This window comes from Haliotis rufescens, unplaced genomic scaffold (genome assembly GCF_023055435.1).
Source record: "Haliotis rufescens isolate VD_foot unplaced genomic scaffold, xgHalRufe1.0.p SCAF_3, whole genome shotgun sequence".
NCBI lineage: Eukaryota > Metazoa > Mollusca > Gastropoda > Lepetellida > Haliotidae > Haliotis > Haliotis rufescens.
Window position 1 is genome coordinate 5036782 of NW_025964001.1, and position 19663 is coordinate 5056444.

General features: G+C 43.9%; 1 protein-coding gene across 1 annotated transcript in view; it reads left to right on the forward strand.

The window, feature by feature from the left end:
- LOC124131831 (nidogen-1-like) overlaps positions 1-19663 on the forward strand; it is a 62569-nt gene that overhangs the window by 39653 nt on the left and 3253 nt on the right. Inside the window, exons 9-23 of the mRNA XM_048403573.1 lie at positions 3044-3262; positions 4452-4574; positions 5887-6009; positions 6866-6997; positions 7802-7936; positions 8209-8328; positions 9278-9490; positions 10454-10606; positions 10867-10995; positions 11544-11669; positions 13103-13207; positions 14977-15099; positions 15291-15462; positions 17797-17954; positions 19401-19524. Of these exons, the coding sequence (XP_048259530.1) occupies positions 3044-3262; positions 4452-4574; positions 5887-6009; positions 6866-6997; positions 7802-7936; positions 8209-8328; positions 9278-9490; positions 10454-10606; positions 10867-10995; positions 11544-11669; positions 13103-13207; positions 14977-15099; positions 15291-15462; positions 17797-17954; positions 19401-19524 (2155 nt within the window). The remainder of the gene's footprint in view (positions 1-3043; positions 3263-4451; positions 4575-5886; positions 6010-6865; positions 6998-7801; positions 7937-8208; positions 8329-9277; positions 9491-10453; positions 10607-10866; positions 10996-11543; positions 11670-13102; positions 13208-14976; positions 15100-15290; positions 15463-17796; positions 17955-19400; positions 19525-19663) is intronic.

The following is a 19663-nucleotide window of genomic DNA, read 5'->3' on the forward strand; positions in this document are numbered from 1 at the left end:
TAACTTTGTTTACCACTGTTAGTGGTTTACTAATCTGTCGTAAATGTCATTGTCTGAATGTACTGTAGCATAGCAAGCTCACAGACTGTTTCACTTCCGGATCTGAAGTACTGGCATGGTTTCCAGTTGAGGCCAATGGATTTCAGACTGACACAGAAAGCTTCGAAAGAAAAGTTCATCTGCCTTTGATTGCAAATATTTACAACAATAAGCAATGCGGTTGGCCACAAAAGTTTGGTGTGTGCGATGTATCTCAAGACGGACGTACTGTCTGTCCAAAATATGGTGTCACTTAAGCGGTACTGAAGCTCTTGAGTGATCACTCCAGACAGTCGTACATCAAGTGCAGCGGCTGTAAGTTCTCGGTATGGTTATCTTCTTCAATGGGGCAACTCTAGACTTTGCCATAACCAAGACGCAATGCACCACATTACGTTCATTTAAGAGACGGAGATAAGCTACTACTCTATAGCCAATATCACTGGCATCGGAGAAAAGATGTAGCTGGTATGATAAACCTTTCCAATTTCTTTTGGCTTATAAGATCGTGGAGTCTGAAATTCCTCAAGTCTAGGTAAGTTCTGTTGCCACTGTTGCCACTTTCTTTGTGAAACAGCTTCTATTTCTTGATCCCATCCATATTGTTTCATCTGAAGGCACTGCATATACTGCTTGGCTTGGAGAACACATGATGCTTTGAAGCCAACAGGGTTATATATGCTACTAACAATGGATAGGATACCTCGTTCCGTGTTTGGTTTAGGGTTACTTTGGATTTAGAATCGAAGTGTGTCAGATTCTACAAACCCAAACACTCCCAAGGCTCTTTCACTTGGGAGACTTTCACAGTCAAGGTTCAGCTGTTTCACATCTTTCGCTCTTTCTTCTGATGGAAAAACCTGCTCACATTCCTGACACAGGCCCTCGAACGCAGAAAACTATTTTCTTCAGTTTCAAGGCATCTTTTCCAAACATGGAGTCTACAGCTTTCTTAGCCTCACGATTGACAAAGTCGACAAGGTCCTGAAAATCAACCAATCTTCCAGAATCTCGAACTTGGAGGACAAGATTTCTCCACTTTTCATGGTAGAAATAGGGCAATGTCATGACTAACTTCCTCAGATTATCAGGATATTCAAGGATTTTGACAGCTGTGATTGTACTCACAGCATTAAAACAGTCTTGTAAGAGGATAGCATACTCATCAACAGATCTTGGACTGTCTTATCTTGATTTGAGGCCCACTGAGAGCACGTTTCAAGCAGAAGCCACAACCTCCTCATTGGCATACCGTTCTTCCAACTCCTTCCAAGTTGCTCTATGACCTCTCCTTGCCTCCAAATAACTAGCTCCCTTAACAATTTTGAGAGCTTCCCCAGTGGTAAATTGTTTCAAGTAGCTCATCTTCTCATCAACTAAATCAAAATTATCTACAATTTTTATCTGGAATTGTCTCTTTAGTATCTGGTACTCAATTGGATCTGCAGATAACCTTTGAATGTCAGGTGGAGGTGTACGTAGCTGCTGTACCACAGCATTAGCTTGACCATCAATACAGCTGTATTCTGGCTTAGGAAAGGTTTGCATCTTCTCACCAGGCTGCTTATTATCTTGTGACTCTCCTGCTGTCATTCCAGCAGATCGATCCTTTTCTGTTGAAATGTAAAGTAAGTTAGTGTCACTGAGCTGTTGGGATAGTCGTTCCTCAGAATCACTGCCAAATTCAAACTGATCATAGTTAAATTACCGAAGAACTCTACACTTTGCCTCGAATATTTCCATATGAGTCTTTAGTTCCAGTTCCTCTTCCTTCATCTTCAAGTCTCATTTTGCCATGTCAAGTTTCTGCTTCTCTACATCCAGCTTCTGCTTCTCTTTAAGTGCGTTTACTTTGGCCTGTAACTCAACCTGTGTCTGCATAGCCCATAGTTGGGCAGATGACACACTTGACAGTGTGAACGTGTGCCTTGAGGGCCTACAGACCTCGTCTTTGATGAAATAACACTTGTCTTGCTAGCACTATCAATATCTCGTTGTACAGAGCCATGCACCATGAATAAATGTTCAAACTTAGACTTCTAGCCATTAAGGTAACATCCTGTGACCTACATTCGTCTTCAAAGTCAAAACATTCAGATGCAGTTAACTGACTAGAGTAATCACCACGAGCTTCAAACAGACCACCATATAGTTTAAGCCATATTGCATACTTGACACGTGTCTGTTCAACCATGTCTTTCGTCAGAGAATTAGCTGCTGTTTCCGTTTTAATTTGATCATAATGCCCCAAAAGCTGCCTATAAACACTGTCCATTGTATTATTTGTTCTTTCCTTTGCATGAGCCAAACCCTTTTCAGTCATTTTTCTTGTTCTCTGTTCAATGTTCTTATCATCAACGTGTTCTTCTCCACTAACCATTTTAATGTCTAACATTGTCAGTGCTGTATTGTGTAAAAGATCAAAACGGAAAGAATGGCCATTACAGAATAGAAGCTAAAATGAAAACATGTTTTTAACACTACAGCAGGCTTGGTCCAAGAAATAGGCATTTCTCCAGTGACGTGAAGAAGACCTTATTTGTAAAGTTTACCAAGGCTTATGATTAGAGTGGCAGGAGTTGCCACAATTATGGCAACTTTTTTCAGCTGGTCACAGTAAGTGTACTTGATGTTAGTTGGTGGTCTCCTTGTACTCGAGTTTAACGACCTTGGTCAACGGATTACATCCATGCAAAGTAAATGTTCATGTTGTGTTTCCTCCGGCATCCTCTCTGGCTGCAGAGTTGTTACATTTCACGTGGTCACTCACTTATACCGTCTGTGGATTGTGTTAATCTCTTGTATTAGGAAATAAACCTTATCGTCAAACTTTACTCGTTGACCACCGGGAGAATTGTTCAAGGTGTCTAGACACAGGTCTGAGCCAGATATGCCCATGCTGGTGATGTAGGTCTGTGCACTGCGATGTTTTGGGCCTGATCTCCTCCCAGGTGATCAGTGTTTGGGCGAATCTCCATGCTGTACTGCCCTGTTTGTCTTCCAGGGCTGATCAAGGCACGGTCGAGTCGCACTTTTAGGATCAACGACGTCGCCTACCGTTACACCTGGGACCAGACCATCATGTTCGCCGAGTGCACAGCAGACCCAGATGTGCTGGCAGTCGGGACAGTCCGACTCTCCGTGGGCAGGAACTTCGTCTTCTTCGACAGCGGCAACCAGGTGGTGAGGTTCGCCCAGTCCAACAAAGTTGGGATGCTGACAGGTATGCCTTCCTTCTGGTATTGATACTGGTGTTGATACTGATATTTATATCGATATTGATACTGGAGTTGATACTGACATTGTTACTGGTGTTCCGACTGATATTGATACTGATATCGATACTGACATTGATACTAATATCGATATCGATATTGATACTGGTGTTGATACCGACATTGATACTAATATCGACATTGATACTGGTTTTGATAATGATGTTTATAATGACATTGATACTAATATCGATATTGATACTGGCATTGATACTAATATCGATGCAGAAACTGGTATTGATACTGACATTGATACTATATCAATATTGATACTGGTGTTGATACTGATATCGATATTGATACTGGTATTGATATTGACATTGATACTAATGTCGATATTGATACTGGTGTTGATACTGATATAGATATTGATACTGGTGTTGATACTGATATGATACTGATATCGACATTGATACTGATGTTGATACTGATATTGATACTTATATTGTTACTGATGTTGATGCTGATATTGATATTGATACTGATGTTGATATCGATATTGATACTGATATTAATACTGATATCGATATTGATGCTAGTGTTGATACTGATACTGAAATTGATACTGATATCGATATTGATGCTAGTGTTGATACTGATACTGATATTTATATTGAAACTAATATTGATACTAATATTGATACTAATATTGATGCTAATACTGATGGTTATACGGATACAGAAGTTAATACTGTGGTTGATATTGATATTGATGCTGATACTGATGGTTATACGGATACTGAAGTTAATACTGCGGTTGATATTGATATTGATACTGATACGCGACAGATGATGCCTTAAATCCCTTATTGTGTACAACGTAGTGTCCAGATTGTCGTTCGGGGGCCTCGGGCCATCTCATATATCGCTTAAAGGGAGACTAGGCTCGGCTAACAGACAGCCCCATCAAATTTGAGTCACATTTGATATCCCTCATATACGTTGGTTTGTGTAGTAGTGCACATTTTAGCATGTCCTCTTACTTAAATATGGATCCCGGTAGAATACACACTGACACTTTGGCTTAATCTCGAACTACGGATTGCTCGATATATATTTGTACGATTCTCAGGTGTCAAGTGAACAAGTAAACAAGTTTCGTAGAATTGTGTGCATTACGATATGAATTACCTATAGGTTCGGACCCGTGCCGTGACGCAGCCCAGAACTGTGCTGCCGAGGCTGACTGCATCCCCGAGGGCGAGACCTACCGGTGTGTCTGCAGGCAAGGCTACAGCGGAGATGGCGGGACCTGCGAAGGTGAGCTCCTCACACGGATGCCTCGTTCACTGAACTCTCTATACCAATAATGATAGTCTGTCTCCAGAGTAGGGCTGGGACGGGTAACTCGGGTACGCGGGTACTCGGGTATTCGGGTCGGGTGGGTACTGAGTAGGATCCGGGTACCCACAGGACAACCCGGACCCGTGGTTACTCACGTGATATATTGTTTCATGACAAAAATTCACAATATAACTACATGGTTACACGGCAATTTTAAATCTCTAATGTTTTCGCATTTCTACATGACTATGAACACGTTCCTTCTGACTTATATTTCTTTGAACAAAGCTGAAACTTCAGTCAACTTCAGTGTATGCATGACAACATCGTTTTATACGTGTATCTAAATACATTCTGTCAGAGCTACTGTCAAACTATTCCCAATCGGACAGTTTGTAACTATCTTTTGGCACCAACAGCGTCTTACCCGGGTAGGGTCGGGTAATAGGGGTGTGGGTACCCGGGTAGTAAATTTGGACTCGTCCCAGCCCTACTCGAGACCCTAGAGAAAACTTTTAAAAAAGGATTACAGAATTTGGCAAGTCTGGATCGCCTCATTTCTGAAATTAAGCATTGGTTCTTATATCCATTTGGATTTTGTTTTAGATATCACAAATGTATTTTTAAATAAGATTTTATCAATAACTTTAATTCTGGGACTAACTGTCTACAGTAATGCAGGTGACACGTGATATGTGAAGCTTGGAGAATAACGCTAAGGGAGTTTCTTACTTCTATTGGTTTCATTTTCTGATAAATGAACAATTGAACAATTTAGTATGTAATACGGGTCGTTTTTCCTCAATTTAAAAAAATATGCGTTTTTGTCCTTTTTGTCCCACATTTATTGAAAACGAATACCATTTTATGCTTATCTGTCCATGTTATGAATCGCTCAGAACAAAATATTTCCAAGGTTTACCCCAAAACATCAATACACTAATCAAGCTCCTCCGTTTTGATGAAATATCTAACGAGCAACAAAAGAATACTATCCTATACATTAATTATGGTTTACGACTTCGCAACCGTCTTTGTACAAATGATGTTTAATTATTCTTGAGGTTATTTGCCTTTATTAATCAAATGCTTTAATCTCCTCTTGTTGTGTTGTGATGCGATTTATTTTTCACAAAATTGTATATATAAGTCTGCATGTTTATACTTGTACAAAATTGTATCAATATAATATTATTGTATGTATATGGGCCTATGGCCTGAATACAATAAATGATGATGATGATGATAAACACAGTAGATTTGATATATGGTTTCTGTCTCCTTGAAGATATCGACGAATGTTCAACCGGAACTCACTCCTGCGACAGCAACGCTCGCTGCTTCAACGTCAGGGGCACTTTCCAATGTCAGTGCCAGACCGGCTTCAGGGGCGACGGTCGTACATGTCAAAGTGAGTGTATATACGCCTCGGACAGCTGGACAAGTTTTAAACGTGTTAATTAACAGTGGTATAAGCCTTTGATAATCATATTACCATATTTGGTTGGTTTGGTTTGTTGTTTAACGCCGCACTGAAACGGAAACTGGCTGTAAGATCATGATTATGATTCGATCATTCCGAACCACTGATCAGCAAAATCAATCTGTTTGCGTCATTTTGCTGTTTTTTAATGTTAGGTTCAGTAACTACACTCCACCTAACAAAGACAAAAGCTTCTACTTACTTGAGGCTTAATGTTGTTGTTGTTTGTTTGTTGTTTAACGCCGTACTCAGCAATATTCAAGCTATATGACGGCGGTCTGTAAATAATCGAGTCTGGACCAGACAATCCAATGATTAATATCATGAGCATAGTCGCCTCTTACGACAAGCATAGTCGCCTTTTACGGCAAGCATGGGTTGCTGAAGAACTATTCTACCCCGGATCTTCACGGGTCTATTACCATAGGGGCGGTCGGGTAGCCTAGTGGTTAAAGCGTTCGCTCGGCACGCCGAAGACCCGGGTTCGATTCCTGACATAAATACACAGCCCATTACTGGTGTCTCCCGCCGTGATATTGCTGGAATATTGCTAAAAGCGGCGTAAAACCATACTCACTCTCTCATATTATCATATGAAGATGAATGGTAAAATTGTCACCTTTAATGTTCCTATCATTTGGTTCGTCATCAGAAGACCGATTTTTGTTATGTCTACGGTGTGAACGTTCGTATTTTGGCTTCGCTCTGTCATTGTATTATGTTTTTCAACCTGAATCATTCGCTGAATCATTGTTGTGTACTGTTTCATGTGTCAATATTGCAGTTGAGGTTCAGCTGTGTGGTGATATTTATTGCGGGGAAAATGGCCGCTGCGTCTATGACAGCACCCTACAACAACCTGTATGTGAATGTAACACCGGCTTTGCAGGAAACGGAGTCGACTGCGACCCAATAGGTGAGTTTACTAGTAGAAGCGGCTGTAAAATATATACAAAGACCGTATCAGGTTAAGGGAAGCAACTTGTCATTTTTATGAACCTTTCGGCTCATTCAGCTCCAAACAAACTATACTTCGGTGGAGGCAAGTCCCGGCCATGGGCGGGAACAAGCGTTGAAACTACTCTCCTGGAGATTTGTTAATTGCTTTTTATGAAAATACCAACTTTTAGGAACAAGTGAAAATATTATACCTGGGAGAAGTTTAATTCCTATATTTCCGATTTGATTTATTTGATTGATCACTCTTGATTCAACATCGCTGAAGCTGCAATATAGCTGATGCTGCGTTAAGTGATATTCACTCACTCATTCAACATCTATCAACATGGGACCCGCTATGTTTCGTAGAGTGAGTGAGTGAGTGAGTGAGTATGGTTTTATGCAGCTTTTAGCGATATTCCAGCAATATCACGGCGGAGGACACCAGAAATGTGTTTTATAAATTGTATCCTTGTAGGTAATCAAACCCAAGGCTTCGGCGTGACGAGCAAACGTTTTAACCACGAGGCCACCCAACTGTCCCTTTATTTCTATGTCGTCGCTATATAGCTGAAATAATGTCGATAGGACGTTACATTTTAACTCACACTATATTTTTCTGAAGAGCTGTTCAAGCTATAGTGACATGTAACACTTGATCCGGGGTGGGTAGTCTTGAAATTGCACAAGGTCTCCCCCATGGAAAGGAAACACATTACTGTATGACCTCTGTCACTCAGTGGGACGTGACTCTTATTACCTCCCTTGTCTCCCCGGTCAGAGTTCGGCTGCAACGAGGTGGACAACTGCGGCTCCAACGCTCAGTGCGTGTACGACGAGGACGAGAGCCGCTACGTCTGCGAGTGCGTGGATGGCTTCAGCGGGGACGGTTTCTCCTGCGAGACGACGGATGAACGTGAGCGACTCCTCATAACTAGTTTAAAGATTTATTTTTCAAAACGAAATATTAATCGTTTGTTCCGCACGTTATTCAAATTGATTTATTTATTACTGAAAAATGAAAGGTGAAAAAGACCCTTTATATTTTAATTTTAACATTGATTAAATTTTGGGTAGGCTCATCGTAAACTATGTAAGTAGTAAAACGCGCGTCTTGATAGATTCAAACGTTTATGGAGAGGTATTTTAAATACTGATTCTGAGAATACATTAACCTTCTGTTTCCAGGGAGTGTGTGTCTGAGATGCGACGGTAACGCCGCTTGCGTCATGGACGTCGATCGCTTCACGTACAGGTGTCAGTGCAACGTCGGTTACAGCGGTGATGGGTTCAGATGCTCCACCATAGGTACCTGGTGTTTCCAGCTTAAGCATGCTCATCATTTGTTTTGTAAAAAAACCCATAAAGGAATAAACATTGTTGCAGTATTTGTTAAAAGAATCCAAATCACAGCAGCCGCTAGAATAGTGACCATGACATCCCAGTTGTCACACATAACATCAAAGCGTAAGCATCTGCATTGGTTGCCAATAGGTGCCAAGAGCCAATTTAAGACCATGTGCTTAACATACAGATGCCAGCATGGTCATGCGCCGCCATACCTTGCTGAACTTCTCTCCAGTTTTGAACCTGTCCTCAGATTTGAAAACCAGCACATTTTGAACACTTGTACCAAGCTGAAAAGGTTTGGTCAAAGATCTTTGGGTCTTGCGCGCCTACATTGTGGAACAGCCTACCGACTCTCTCAAGGAATGTTCCATCCCTGGACTCCTTTAGATCTTTCATCAAAACTCATCTATTTCTGCTTTCTTGCTCATCATCCCCGTGAAGATCCGGGGTAGAACAGGTCTTCAGCAAACCATGCTTGCCGTTAAAGGCGACTAACGGGATCGGGTGGTCAGGCTTGCTGACTTGGTTGATGCATGTCATCGATCCCAATTGCGCGGATCGTTGCTCATGATGTCAATCACTGGATCGTCTGGTCCAGACTCGATTATTTACAGACCGCCGTCACATCGCTGGAATGTTATGTGCGGTGTTAAACAACAAACAACAAACAAAAAACAACAAACACACAATATTCATCTTAGTTTCAGCAGTGTCCATATTTTTCATCTATCCATCTTTCCCTTCTTCTTTTGTATATAATTGTCATACATTAATATTGGTACATTGTAGCGCTTTGAGCATGCATCAATGGATGGACTAGAGCTTGTTACAAATATCCATTTATTCATTTGTTTGTTTGTAATTGTAATAAACATGCCTTAATGACGAAACTATCCTGCTCCTACAGACCCATGCGTGGAATGCAGCGTTAACGCCCAGTGCGACTTTGACCAGTCAACCCAGGCCTACCAATGTCGGTGTCGTGCGGGTTTCTATGGAGATGGGCGTCGTTGCGAGGCCTACGACTGCAAAACCCACGCCGTTTGTGACACGAACGCCGAGTGTGTCACAGACCCCGACTACGGCAACAACTACTGCAGATGTAGCGCTGGTTACCGAGGTGGGTGACGTCAGCGCAGGCAACACACCTGCATTCTGCACAGATGCACTTCATGTTTTTTTATAATAGATATAAAAAAGAGGCTCTTGTATATTATCTATGCATTTGTTAATGGCAGCGCTGTATGTGACAGTTTCCATAGTTCGATAGCTGCGATAGTTATTGATATGCTTTTGTGAAGTCATTCCATGTGCTATTTCGTGTACAGGTATCTTTTTTTTTTCATTAATTTTTTCTTTTTTTTTGGTTAACGACGCACTCAGCAATCTTTCAGCTATATGACGACTGTCTAAATAATAGAGGACCAGACAATCCAGTGACTGATTTTAAGTCGGAAATGCAGAAAACTTAGTGAGTGCATTTTATTGCACGCCGCAGTCAGCAATATTCCGAAAGCATGTTTTTAATGGAGACAGTTGCGGGCAAGGCCCCAGGTAGCAAGGGTACGATCACACACACTCAATCAAGACACTAACCACCCATTCCATTTCGAGGCCTCTTATGACAAGCATAGGCTACTCAGACCCAGTCTAACCCGGAATACCACATGGATCAACCAGGCACCTGAACATATGCACAAGAGCCATTGAAGTCACCTCTGACGGCTAGCATATGTTTTTTGGGGACCAGGGGCCCGTTCTCCAAACGATCTTAGCGCTTCCGTAAGTCCAGATTAAAGTATGGGAGTTCCGAAACCCTAGCGCTAAGATCGCTTTAGGGAACGGGGCCCAGCTCTATCAACTTTGGGTCAGCGAAGAGGCAGTTGTATTGAAACCGATTCTAATCTTCCTGAAGAGGTTTTAGATGTTATTAATCATTTTTAAAAATTTAATTGGATATGACGAACTGATTGTGATTGTGCCACGCAGTCGTTCTCTAGGTTGACTGTATGTGAATATGTGCTCTCACTGCCAATAGTACCGCTCATCTTGTAGTCACGGGGTACTTGATTGGACATTGCAGGAGACGGTCGTCGCTGTGTGTTGGAGGGATGTCGTAGTGACGACGACTGTGACAGTAACGCGCGGTGCGGGCCTGATCCCCGGGACACTAACCGCAACATCTGCCGGTGCGTCACTGGCTACGAGGGCGACGGCAGGGTCTGCATACAACGAGGTCAGCATGTCTTGACTTCTGTAAAGTATCTGAAGAGGAATGATCAAATATGATATTAAGAATGTGTTTCCTCTATAAAGGTGATAAAAGTTGTTATCCATAAATTTGAGAACAGTTTTTGTGATCTAAAAATAAATTAAAAAAACCAAAAACGAAACAAGATCCAGCCTTTTAACACAAATATTGCCAAATATGGCCGAAAATATCCGAGTTGGCTCCCGAATATGGCCGAAAATATCCGAGTTGGCTCCCTTGTTTAGTGCAAGCCTGTAACCAAGTCAACAACTGCGCCAGGGAGGCCGAGTGCATCTACGACCCGGATGTCCGGTCCTACCGCTGTCAGTGTCGGGCCGACTACCAGGGAGACGGGCGCACCTGCACGCGACGGGGTAAGTAAACCACGCCAACATGGTTTCACTCACTCTAAAACACAGACAATTTTTCCCACCAGTCCCTCTAATATCCGGGGTACCTATTCAGGGGCCTTCAAGACGCTGAAACTGAAAATCCAATATGGCCGCCATTTCTCAGTTAAGTTGGTTCTGATAGCAGGGTTTGATTGTTTGTTGACGCCACACTCAGCAATTATCCAGCTATACGATGACAGACAATCCAATTATCCAGACAATCATGTTATCCACGCAATTGTGATACGATGACACACAATCGACAAGGTCATCGAGCCTGACCGGCCAATCCTTTAAGTCGCCACTACGACCAGCATAGGTAGCTGGGAACCTATTCTGACGCGGAATCTCCATCTTTATATAAATCGTTTTGAAAATTTTGTCCTCGTTCTTTGACGTTCGAGTGTAATGTAAAGACTTTCAGTGAACATAACAGGAGCTTGAATAATTCTTCTGCTCTTCAGGAATATAGCCCAGCTATTTACCTATAATGCTGTGTAACTAACGCAGGACCACACTGACTGTTTCAGATGACATCCCAGACTGCTACCGTGATCCACGTCTCTGCGACCCCAACGCCTCCTGTGTCCAGAACGTCGACCACTACGTCTGTATGTGTAACCAGGACTTCGTCGGAGACGGCCGTTCCTGCAGAGGTGAGCATATGTTACCCTAAGCTGAGCATGTCCCTTACACCATCGATACGCCTCCCTAAGCTGAGCATGTCCCTTACACCACCGATAAGCCGCCCTAAGCTGAGCATGTCACTTACACCACCTATAAGCCGCCCTAAGCTGAGCATGTCCCTTACACCACCGATAAGCCGCCCTAAGCTGAGCATGTCCCTTACACCACCGATAAGCCGCCCTAATCTGAACATGTCCCTTACACCACCGATAAGCCACCCTAAGCTGAGCATGTCCCTTACACCACCGATAAGCCGCCCTAAGCTGAGCATGTCCCTTACACCACCGATAGTTCCTCCTTAGCATCTCAACTGTTATCATGTTTGCAACCAAATTGTGTAGGTTGGTCATCACTGGTGAATAAATGACTTGGGGCTTTAAACAGTGATCCAATCTCTTATTAGACCAAGATCTTATACTCGGATACAATACCTCTCATTCCTTGGTACCCCATTTTGGGTGTTTATGCTAAGGGGGGCGCCCGGAAAGGACAGAATGAATGAAATATCCACGTCAGAATATTGGCGCCGATGTACTCCTTTCTTCTTTCGGAAGTCGTCGTTTTAGTTCGTTTACGACATACACATATCAGATTTGCTTGTCCTCAGATCTTCATGCAGAGCGGTGGTAGCGGAGTAAATGATCTGATTTTATTGACATTGGACATGAGCCTAGGTATAGAGGGTTGTAGGCGATAACCATCTTTCTGAAAATATGAAATCTGGGATTCGAACCCACGGACCAGGTATGGGAGATAACTCTGCCCGACGAGGTGCAGCGCCTCTTATCACATGTGCGCGGACACCTGGCGAAGCACGCCTATTTGGGAATGTTTCTGTTTCACTGGAGCAATAAAACGTAGCTTTGACGAGTGTACCTATTGCACTACCGTTTAGAATAGATCCCGCTTAAGCCGTGTCACGTGGACCATTAATGTCCACTCCAGTTAGTTAGACTTTATAAAACCACAACTGTCTTGTCCTGGAAAGTCTTTTCGTTGCCGATAGTTAAAAATAAAATAATTAATTATTATAACCTTAAATTAAGTCAAACAGTTTCTTTGTCCCTTAAGGGTGTCACACATGACGCGTCTTTTGTAATGCTGGTTGTGATGATCTGTATCTTAATACGACATGTATACATAGATTAGAGACTTGTGGCAAGGCTATACCATTATGTGTGACAATGCATGTTCACGGCTGAGTGGGTTTGACTGGTAACATGATGGGTCGACATCGGGTCATGCAAACAAACCGTTCTGACAGCGCACCCCTTGGTCTCAGTAATTGTTAAACCACACCGGGACAAGACGGTCACCATGTCTCAGTCCTTACTGTATTTCTACATTTTGAACCTTGGAATTATTTTGTTGTTGCACCATGCACATCCTGTCTCCACTGCAGCGTTCGACGGCAGCGGTAACTTCCTCGTCTACGCCCAAGGGTACAGCATCTCACGTGTTCCCTATCAGGGCACCGGGAGGGGCCAGATGCTGATCTATGTACCAGGTAAGTGCACTACGCCATGTTACCTGTCGCTCAAGGTTATAACGTACACGTTCATTTTTACACAGGCGTTGTTCAAGACCGGAATTAATCTGAAAGGATTAAAACCTTTCAGAATTAATTTCGTGTCACATTGCAATATCCTTATCGAAGTCCATATAGATGTTTGTTTCAGTGATACCGATCCGTTATTAAGGTTCGTCCTTACATAATATTGTACTCTCAACCAGCATTGATCCTTTAAGCCGTGCATACAGTAATTAAACGGCCCCTGAATACACGTCTACAGTATCAAGTAACAAGGTTTGCCACTTAACTTAGTCAAGAAGCTTCATTCAATTTGCATTTTACTGTCTACATCGTCAGGCTCTTCAACAAGACCTCGTTTCAGATTTGTAGTTCTATTTTACATTAATCGTTAACTGTAATACGCAGGTCTGTACACGGTCTAGCTCCTTTAGAAAGACCCGTTTGTCACACCCTAAAACAAGAAAGGTTACGGATCACTTATCGCTTATCCCTTACCTACTGCCTTTGTCTGTACGTGGACTGTTCCAGTGGTAAGTAGACAGTAGAGAATGTGAACGAGAACTTGTTACCTGTAGCGTCCACTCAGTAGCGTCAGAACATTACCTTCACAGTTTGTGTTGTTTTACGCCGCAGCTATATGACGGCGGTCTGTAAATAATCGAGTCTGGACCAGGCAATCCAGTGATTGATTTCATGAGCAACCATTCACGCAATTGGTATTGTTGAAGATCAATTCTAATCCGGATCTGCACGGATCACAGTAGGCCGATCAGAAAGTGTACATGATGAATGTTCTCAGGTCAGCTATCAGTAGGCCGATCAGTGACATCTGTGAAGAATGTTTCTCAGGTCAGGTATCAGTAGGCCGATCAGTGACACATATGATGAATGTTCCCAGGTCAGCTATCAGTAGGCCAATCAGTGACATATGTGATGGATGTTCCCAGGTCAGCTATCAGTAGGCCGATCAGTGACATATATGATGAATGTTCCTGGTCAGCTGTCAGTAGGCCGATCAGTGAGTTTACATCTGTGATGAATGTTCCTGGTCAGCTGTCAGTAGGCCGATCAGTGAGTTTACATCTGTGATGAATGTTCCCTGGTCAGCTATCAGTAGGCCGATCAGTGAGTGTACATCTGTGATGAATGTTCCCTGGTCAGCTATCAGTAGGCCGATCAGTGACATATATGATGAATGTTCCTGGTCAGCTGTCAGTAGGCCGATCAGTGAGTTTACATCTGTGATGAATGTTCCTGGTCAGCTGTCAGTAGGCCGATCAGTGAGTTTACATCTGTGATGAATGTTCCTGGTCAGCTGTCAGTAGGCCGATCAGTGAGTTTACATCTGTGATGAATGTTCCCTGGTCAGCTATCAGTAGGCCGATCAGTGAGTGTACATCTGTGATGAATGTTCCCTGGTCAGCTATCAGTAGGCCGATCAGTGAGTGTACATCTGTGATGAATGTTCCCTGGTCAGCTATCAGTAGGCCGATCAGTGAGTGTACATCTGTGATGAATGTTCCCTGGTCAGCTATCAGTAGGCCGATCAGTGAGTGTACATCTGTGATGAATGTTCCCTGGTCAGCTATCAGTAGGCCGATCAGTGAGTGTACATCTGTGATGAATGTTCCCTGGTCAGGTATCAGTAGGTCGATCAGTGAGTGTACATTTGTGATGAATGTTCCCAGGTCAGGTGTCAGTAGGCCGATCAGTGAGTGTACATCTGTGATGAATGTTCCCAGGTCAGCTTGCAGTAGGCCTGGACACAGACTGTTCTGAGGGCTTCCTCTACTGGACAGACGTGGCTGGGGGTCAAATCAGAAGAGCGCGGTATGATGGCACGGACATACAGACTGTTCTCACAGGTGAGTTTTCCCTGAACAACGATTCACCCATGTCAAGGACACCATGAATTGGGAAGACTAGATGGTTCAAGACGTTTTTCACGAAACCCGAGCGCACCTTTAACAGCTTGGAGATTATTATAGGAGAGATAACCATTATCAAGACTGAGACTACGTGACGTTTATATTATGAACTTATGTATTGTTGCTAGGCCTTGTGTCCCCCGAGGGCGTCGCCATTGACTACATCTCCAGGAACCTCTACTACACCGACTCCGAACTGGACGTTGTTGGTGTTGCAAAGCTGGATGGTTCCGACCAGAAGACACTGTTCAGCTCTGACATCGTCAATCCCAGATCCATCGTCCTCGACCCACGTAGAGGGTACGTTGTTTAATTCAATTCACTAACATCGTCCTGAACCAGTGGAGATGGTACGTTGAGTTCAGACAATGTCAACCTTGGAACCATCGTCTTTGGCCCGCACATGTCGAGTACCTTTTTATCATGGGGTTCTGTGGCGTGATGTCCTAAAGTTACATTCCCTCTCTTCTGCAAAGTGTTTTACTTATATTGACATGTAGATGCCACGTGGTTGTCACATTGTTCTGTGATGTGATATCCTAACTTTACATTCCGTCTCCCACACAGGGTGTTCTACTTAAAACGACATTTTGATGCCGTGTGGCGTGATGTCCTTACGTTACATTCCCTCTCCCACACAGGGTGTTCTACTTAATACGACATTTTGATGCCGTGTGGCGTGATGTCCTTACGTTACATTCCCTCTCCCACACAGGGTGTTCTACTCAATACGACATTTTGATGCCACGTGGTTGTCATCGTGTTCTGTGGCGTGATGTCCTTACGTTACATTCCCTCTCCCACACAGGGTGTTCTACTTAATACGACATTTTGATGCCGTGTGGCGTGATGTCCTTACGTTACATTCCCTCTCCCACACAGGGTGTTCTACTTAAAACGACATTTTGATGCCGTGTGGCGTGATGTCCTTACGTTACATTCCCTCTCCCACACAGGGTGTTCTACTTAATACGACATTTTGATGCCGTGTGGCGTGATGTCCTTACGTTACATTCCCTCTCCCACACAGGGTGTTCTACTCAATACGACATTTTGATGCCACGTGGTTGTCATCGTGTTCTGTGGCGTGATGTCCTTACGTTACATTCCCTCTCCCACACAGGGTGTTCTACTTAATACGACATTTTGATGCCGTGTGGCGTGATGTCCTTACGTTACATTCCCTCTCCCACACAGGGTGTTCTACTTAATACGACATTTTGATGCCGTGTGGCGTGATGTCCTAACTTTACATTCCGTCTCCCACCAGGGTGTTCTACTTAATACGACATTTTGATGCCGTGTGGCGTGATGTCCTAACTTTACATTCCCTCTCCCACCAGGGTGTTCTACTTAATACGACATTTTGATGCCGTGTGGCGTGATGTCCTAACTTTACATTCCCTCTCCCACACAGGGTGTTCTACTTAATACGACATTTTGATGCCGTGTGGTTGTCATCGTGTTCTGTGGCGTGATGTCCTAACTTTACATTCCCTTGCCCACACAGGGTGTTCTACTTAATACGACATTTTGATGCCACGTGGTTGTCATCGTGTTCTGTGGCGTGATGTCCTAACTTTACATTCCCTCTCCCACCAGGGTGTTCTACTTAATAGGACATTTTGATGCCGTGTGGTTGTCATCGTGTTCTGTGGCGTGATGTCCTAACTTTACATTCCCTCTCCCACCAGGGTGTTCTACTTAATAGGACATTTTGATGCCCTGCGATTGTCATGGTGTTCTGTGGCGTGATGTCCTAACATTACATTCCCTCTCCCACCAGGGTGTTCTACTTAATACGACATTTTGATGCCACGTGGTTGTCATCGTGTTCTGTGGCGTGATGTCCTAACTTTACATTCCCTCTCCCACACAGGCTGTTCTACTTAATACGACATTTTGATGCCGTGTGGCGTGATGTCCTAACTTTACATTCCCTCTCCCACCAGGGTGTTCTACTTAATACGACATGTTGATGCCGTGTGGCGTGATGTCCTAACTTTACATTCCCTCTCCCACACAGGGTGTTCTACTTAATACGACATGTTGATGCCGTGTGGCGTGATGTCCTAACATTACATTCCCTCTCCCACACAGGGTGTTCTACTTAATACGACATGTTGATGCCGTGTGGCGTGATGTCCTAACATTACATTCCCTCTCCCACACAGGGTGTTCTACTTAATACGACATTTTGATGCCGTGTGGTTGTCATCGTGTTCTGTGGCGTGATGTCCTAACTTTACATTCCCTCTCCCACCAGGGTGTTCTACTTAATACGACATTTTGATGCCGTGTGGCGTGATGTCCTAACTTTACATTCCCTCTCCCACCAGGGTGTTCTACTTAATACGACATGTTGATGCCGTGTGGCATGATGTCCTAACTTTACATTCCCTCTCCCACACAGGGTGTTCTACTTAATACGACATGTTGATGCCGTGTGGCGTGATGTCCTAACATTACATTCCCTCTCCCACACAGGGTGTTCTACTTAATACGACATGTTGATGCCGTGTGGCGTGATGTCCTAACTTTACATTCCCTCTCCCACCAGGGTGTTCTACTTAATACGACATTTTGATGCCGTGTGGCGTGATGTCCTAACTTTACATTCCCTCTCCCACACAGGGTGTTCTACTGGACGGACTGGAACCGTGACAAGCCCCAGATCGAGAAGGCCAACATGGACGGCACCAGCAGGATGGTACTGGTCACCTCCGACCTGGCCCTGCCGAACGGCCTCACCCTGGACGACAGGACACAACAACTCTGCTGGGGAGACGCCGGTAAGGGGAGATAACTCGTGTTGTGGTTGCCACGACTACTTGACCTCATTAGACTCGATGAAATGTGAATTCACTTTTAAATATTGGGGAAAGGGATGAATGAAAACTCTGATAGTTATGTTATTACATTTCCTTTGAGTAGTACACCTTACCATGAAGGAGTAGTACACCTTACCACGAAGGAGTAGTACACCTTACCACGAAGGAGTAGTTCACCTTACCATGAAGGAGTAGTACACCTTACCATGAAGGAGTAGTACACCTTACCATGAAGGAGTAGTATACCTTACCATGAAGGAGTAGTACACCTTACCATGAAGGAGTAGTACACCTTACCATGAAGGAGTAGTACACCTTACCATGAAGGAGTAGTACACCTTGCCATGAAGGAGTAGTTCACCTTGCCATGAAGGAGTACTACACCTTGCCATGAAGGAGTAGTACACCTTACCATGAAGGAGTAGTACACCTTACCATGAAGGAGTAGTACACCTTACCATGAAGGAGTAGTACACCTTACCATGGAGTAGTACACCTTACCATGAAGGAGTAGTATGTTGTTTATTTTAAATGAGAGAGTGAGTACAGTTTAACGCCGCTTTAGCAATATTCCAGCAATATCGTGGCGGGGGACACCAGAAATGGGCTTCACACATTGTGCCCATATGGGGAATCGAACAGGGGTCTTCAGCGTGACGAGCGAACGCTTTACCCACAAGGCTACCTCACCGGCCCTTTTATAAATGAGGCGGGATAACTTGTTCACCAGGATCGAACTGATGTCAGATTGTACAGTACCCTGACGTAATTGATTGCAAATTGGTGACAAGAATCTCTTGGATATTTCATGGCTAAAACTTTGAACCGGTAGTTATTGTTTGTTCTTGGGGGCACGGGTGGCCCAGTCGTTTAAGGAGCCGCGATTCGCTGTGCAGAGTTGCGTCCCTTGGGCACGCCAGAAACCTATGATTGTGGGTTCGAATCTCGGTTCGCCCCGATTATGTTTCTAGGTTTGTCAGCACCATACCCGTGCTCGTGAGTTTCACCGAAGTGGTAAACGCCTGAGACGTGCATCACTTCGGGCTTTCCTCCCACATTAAGCTGACACGCCGTTATATAACTGGAATACTTTTAAAAGCGGCGTTAAGCCCAACTCACTCACTCACTATTATTTGTTCTGAACACCAGAATTCAGTATCCATCACATGTTTCTTTATACAAGAGCGGTGGGATAGCCTAGTGCTTAAAGCGTTCGCTCGTCACGCCTAAGGGCCTGGGTCGATTCCCCACATGGGCAAAGTGTTGTGCCCTTTTCTGGCGTCCCCTACTGTGAGATTGCTTTAAGCGATGTAAACCATACTCACTCACTCACGTTATTAAAGCTGACTGTAGTTCTATAAATATTTGTTTCTACTTCTAAATAAAGTAGTCCTCTGTCCTACTCAGGTACGAAACGCATTGAATGTATCCGAAGTGATGGTCTAGGACGCCGGATCCTCTACGACAAGGCCACCTACCCCTTCGACGTCACCTACTTCAACAACGTCCTGTACTGGTCCGACTGGGAGACGTGAGTAGCGACTTTACCTGTACCTTTCACTGAGGCGGGTTAGCATCAGCGGTTCATATATTACTGGAACAATATGTCCGTTGCATCAAGCCTGTCAACTTGACGTTGGATGACGTTTGGTGCCACCCTCGAGCACGAG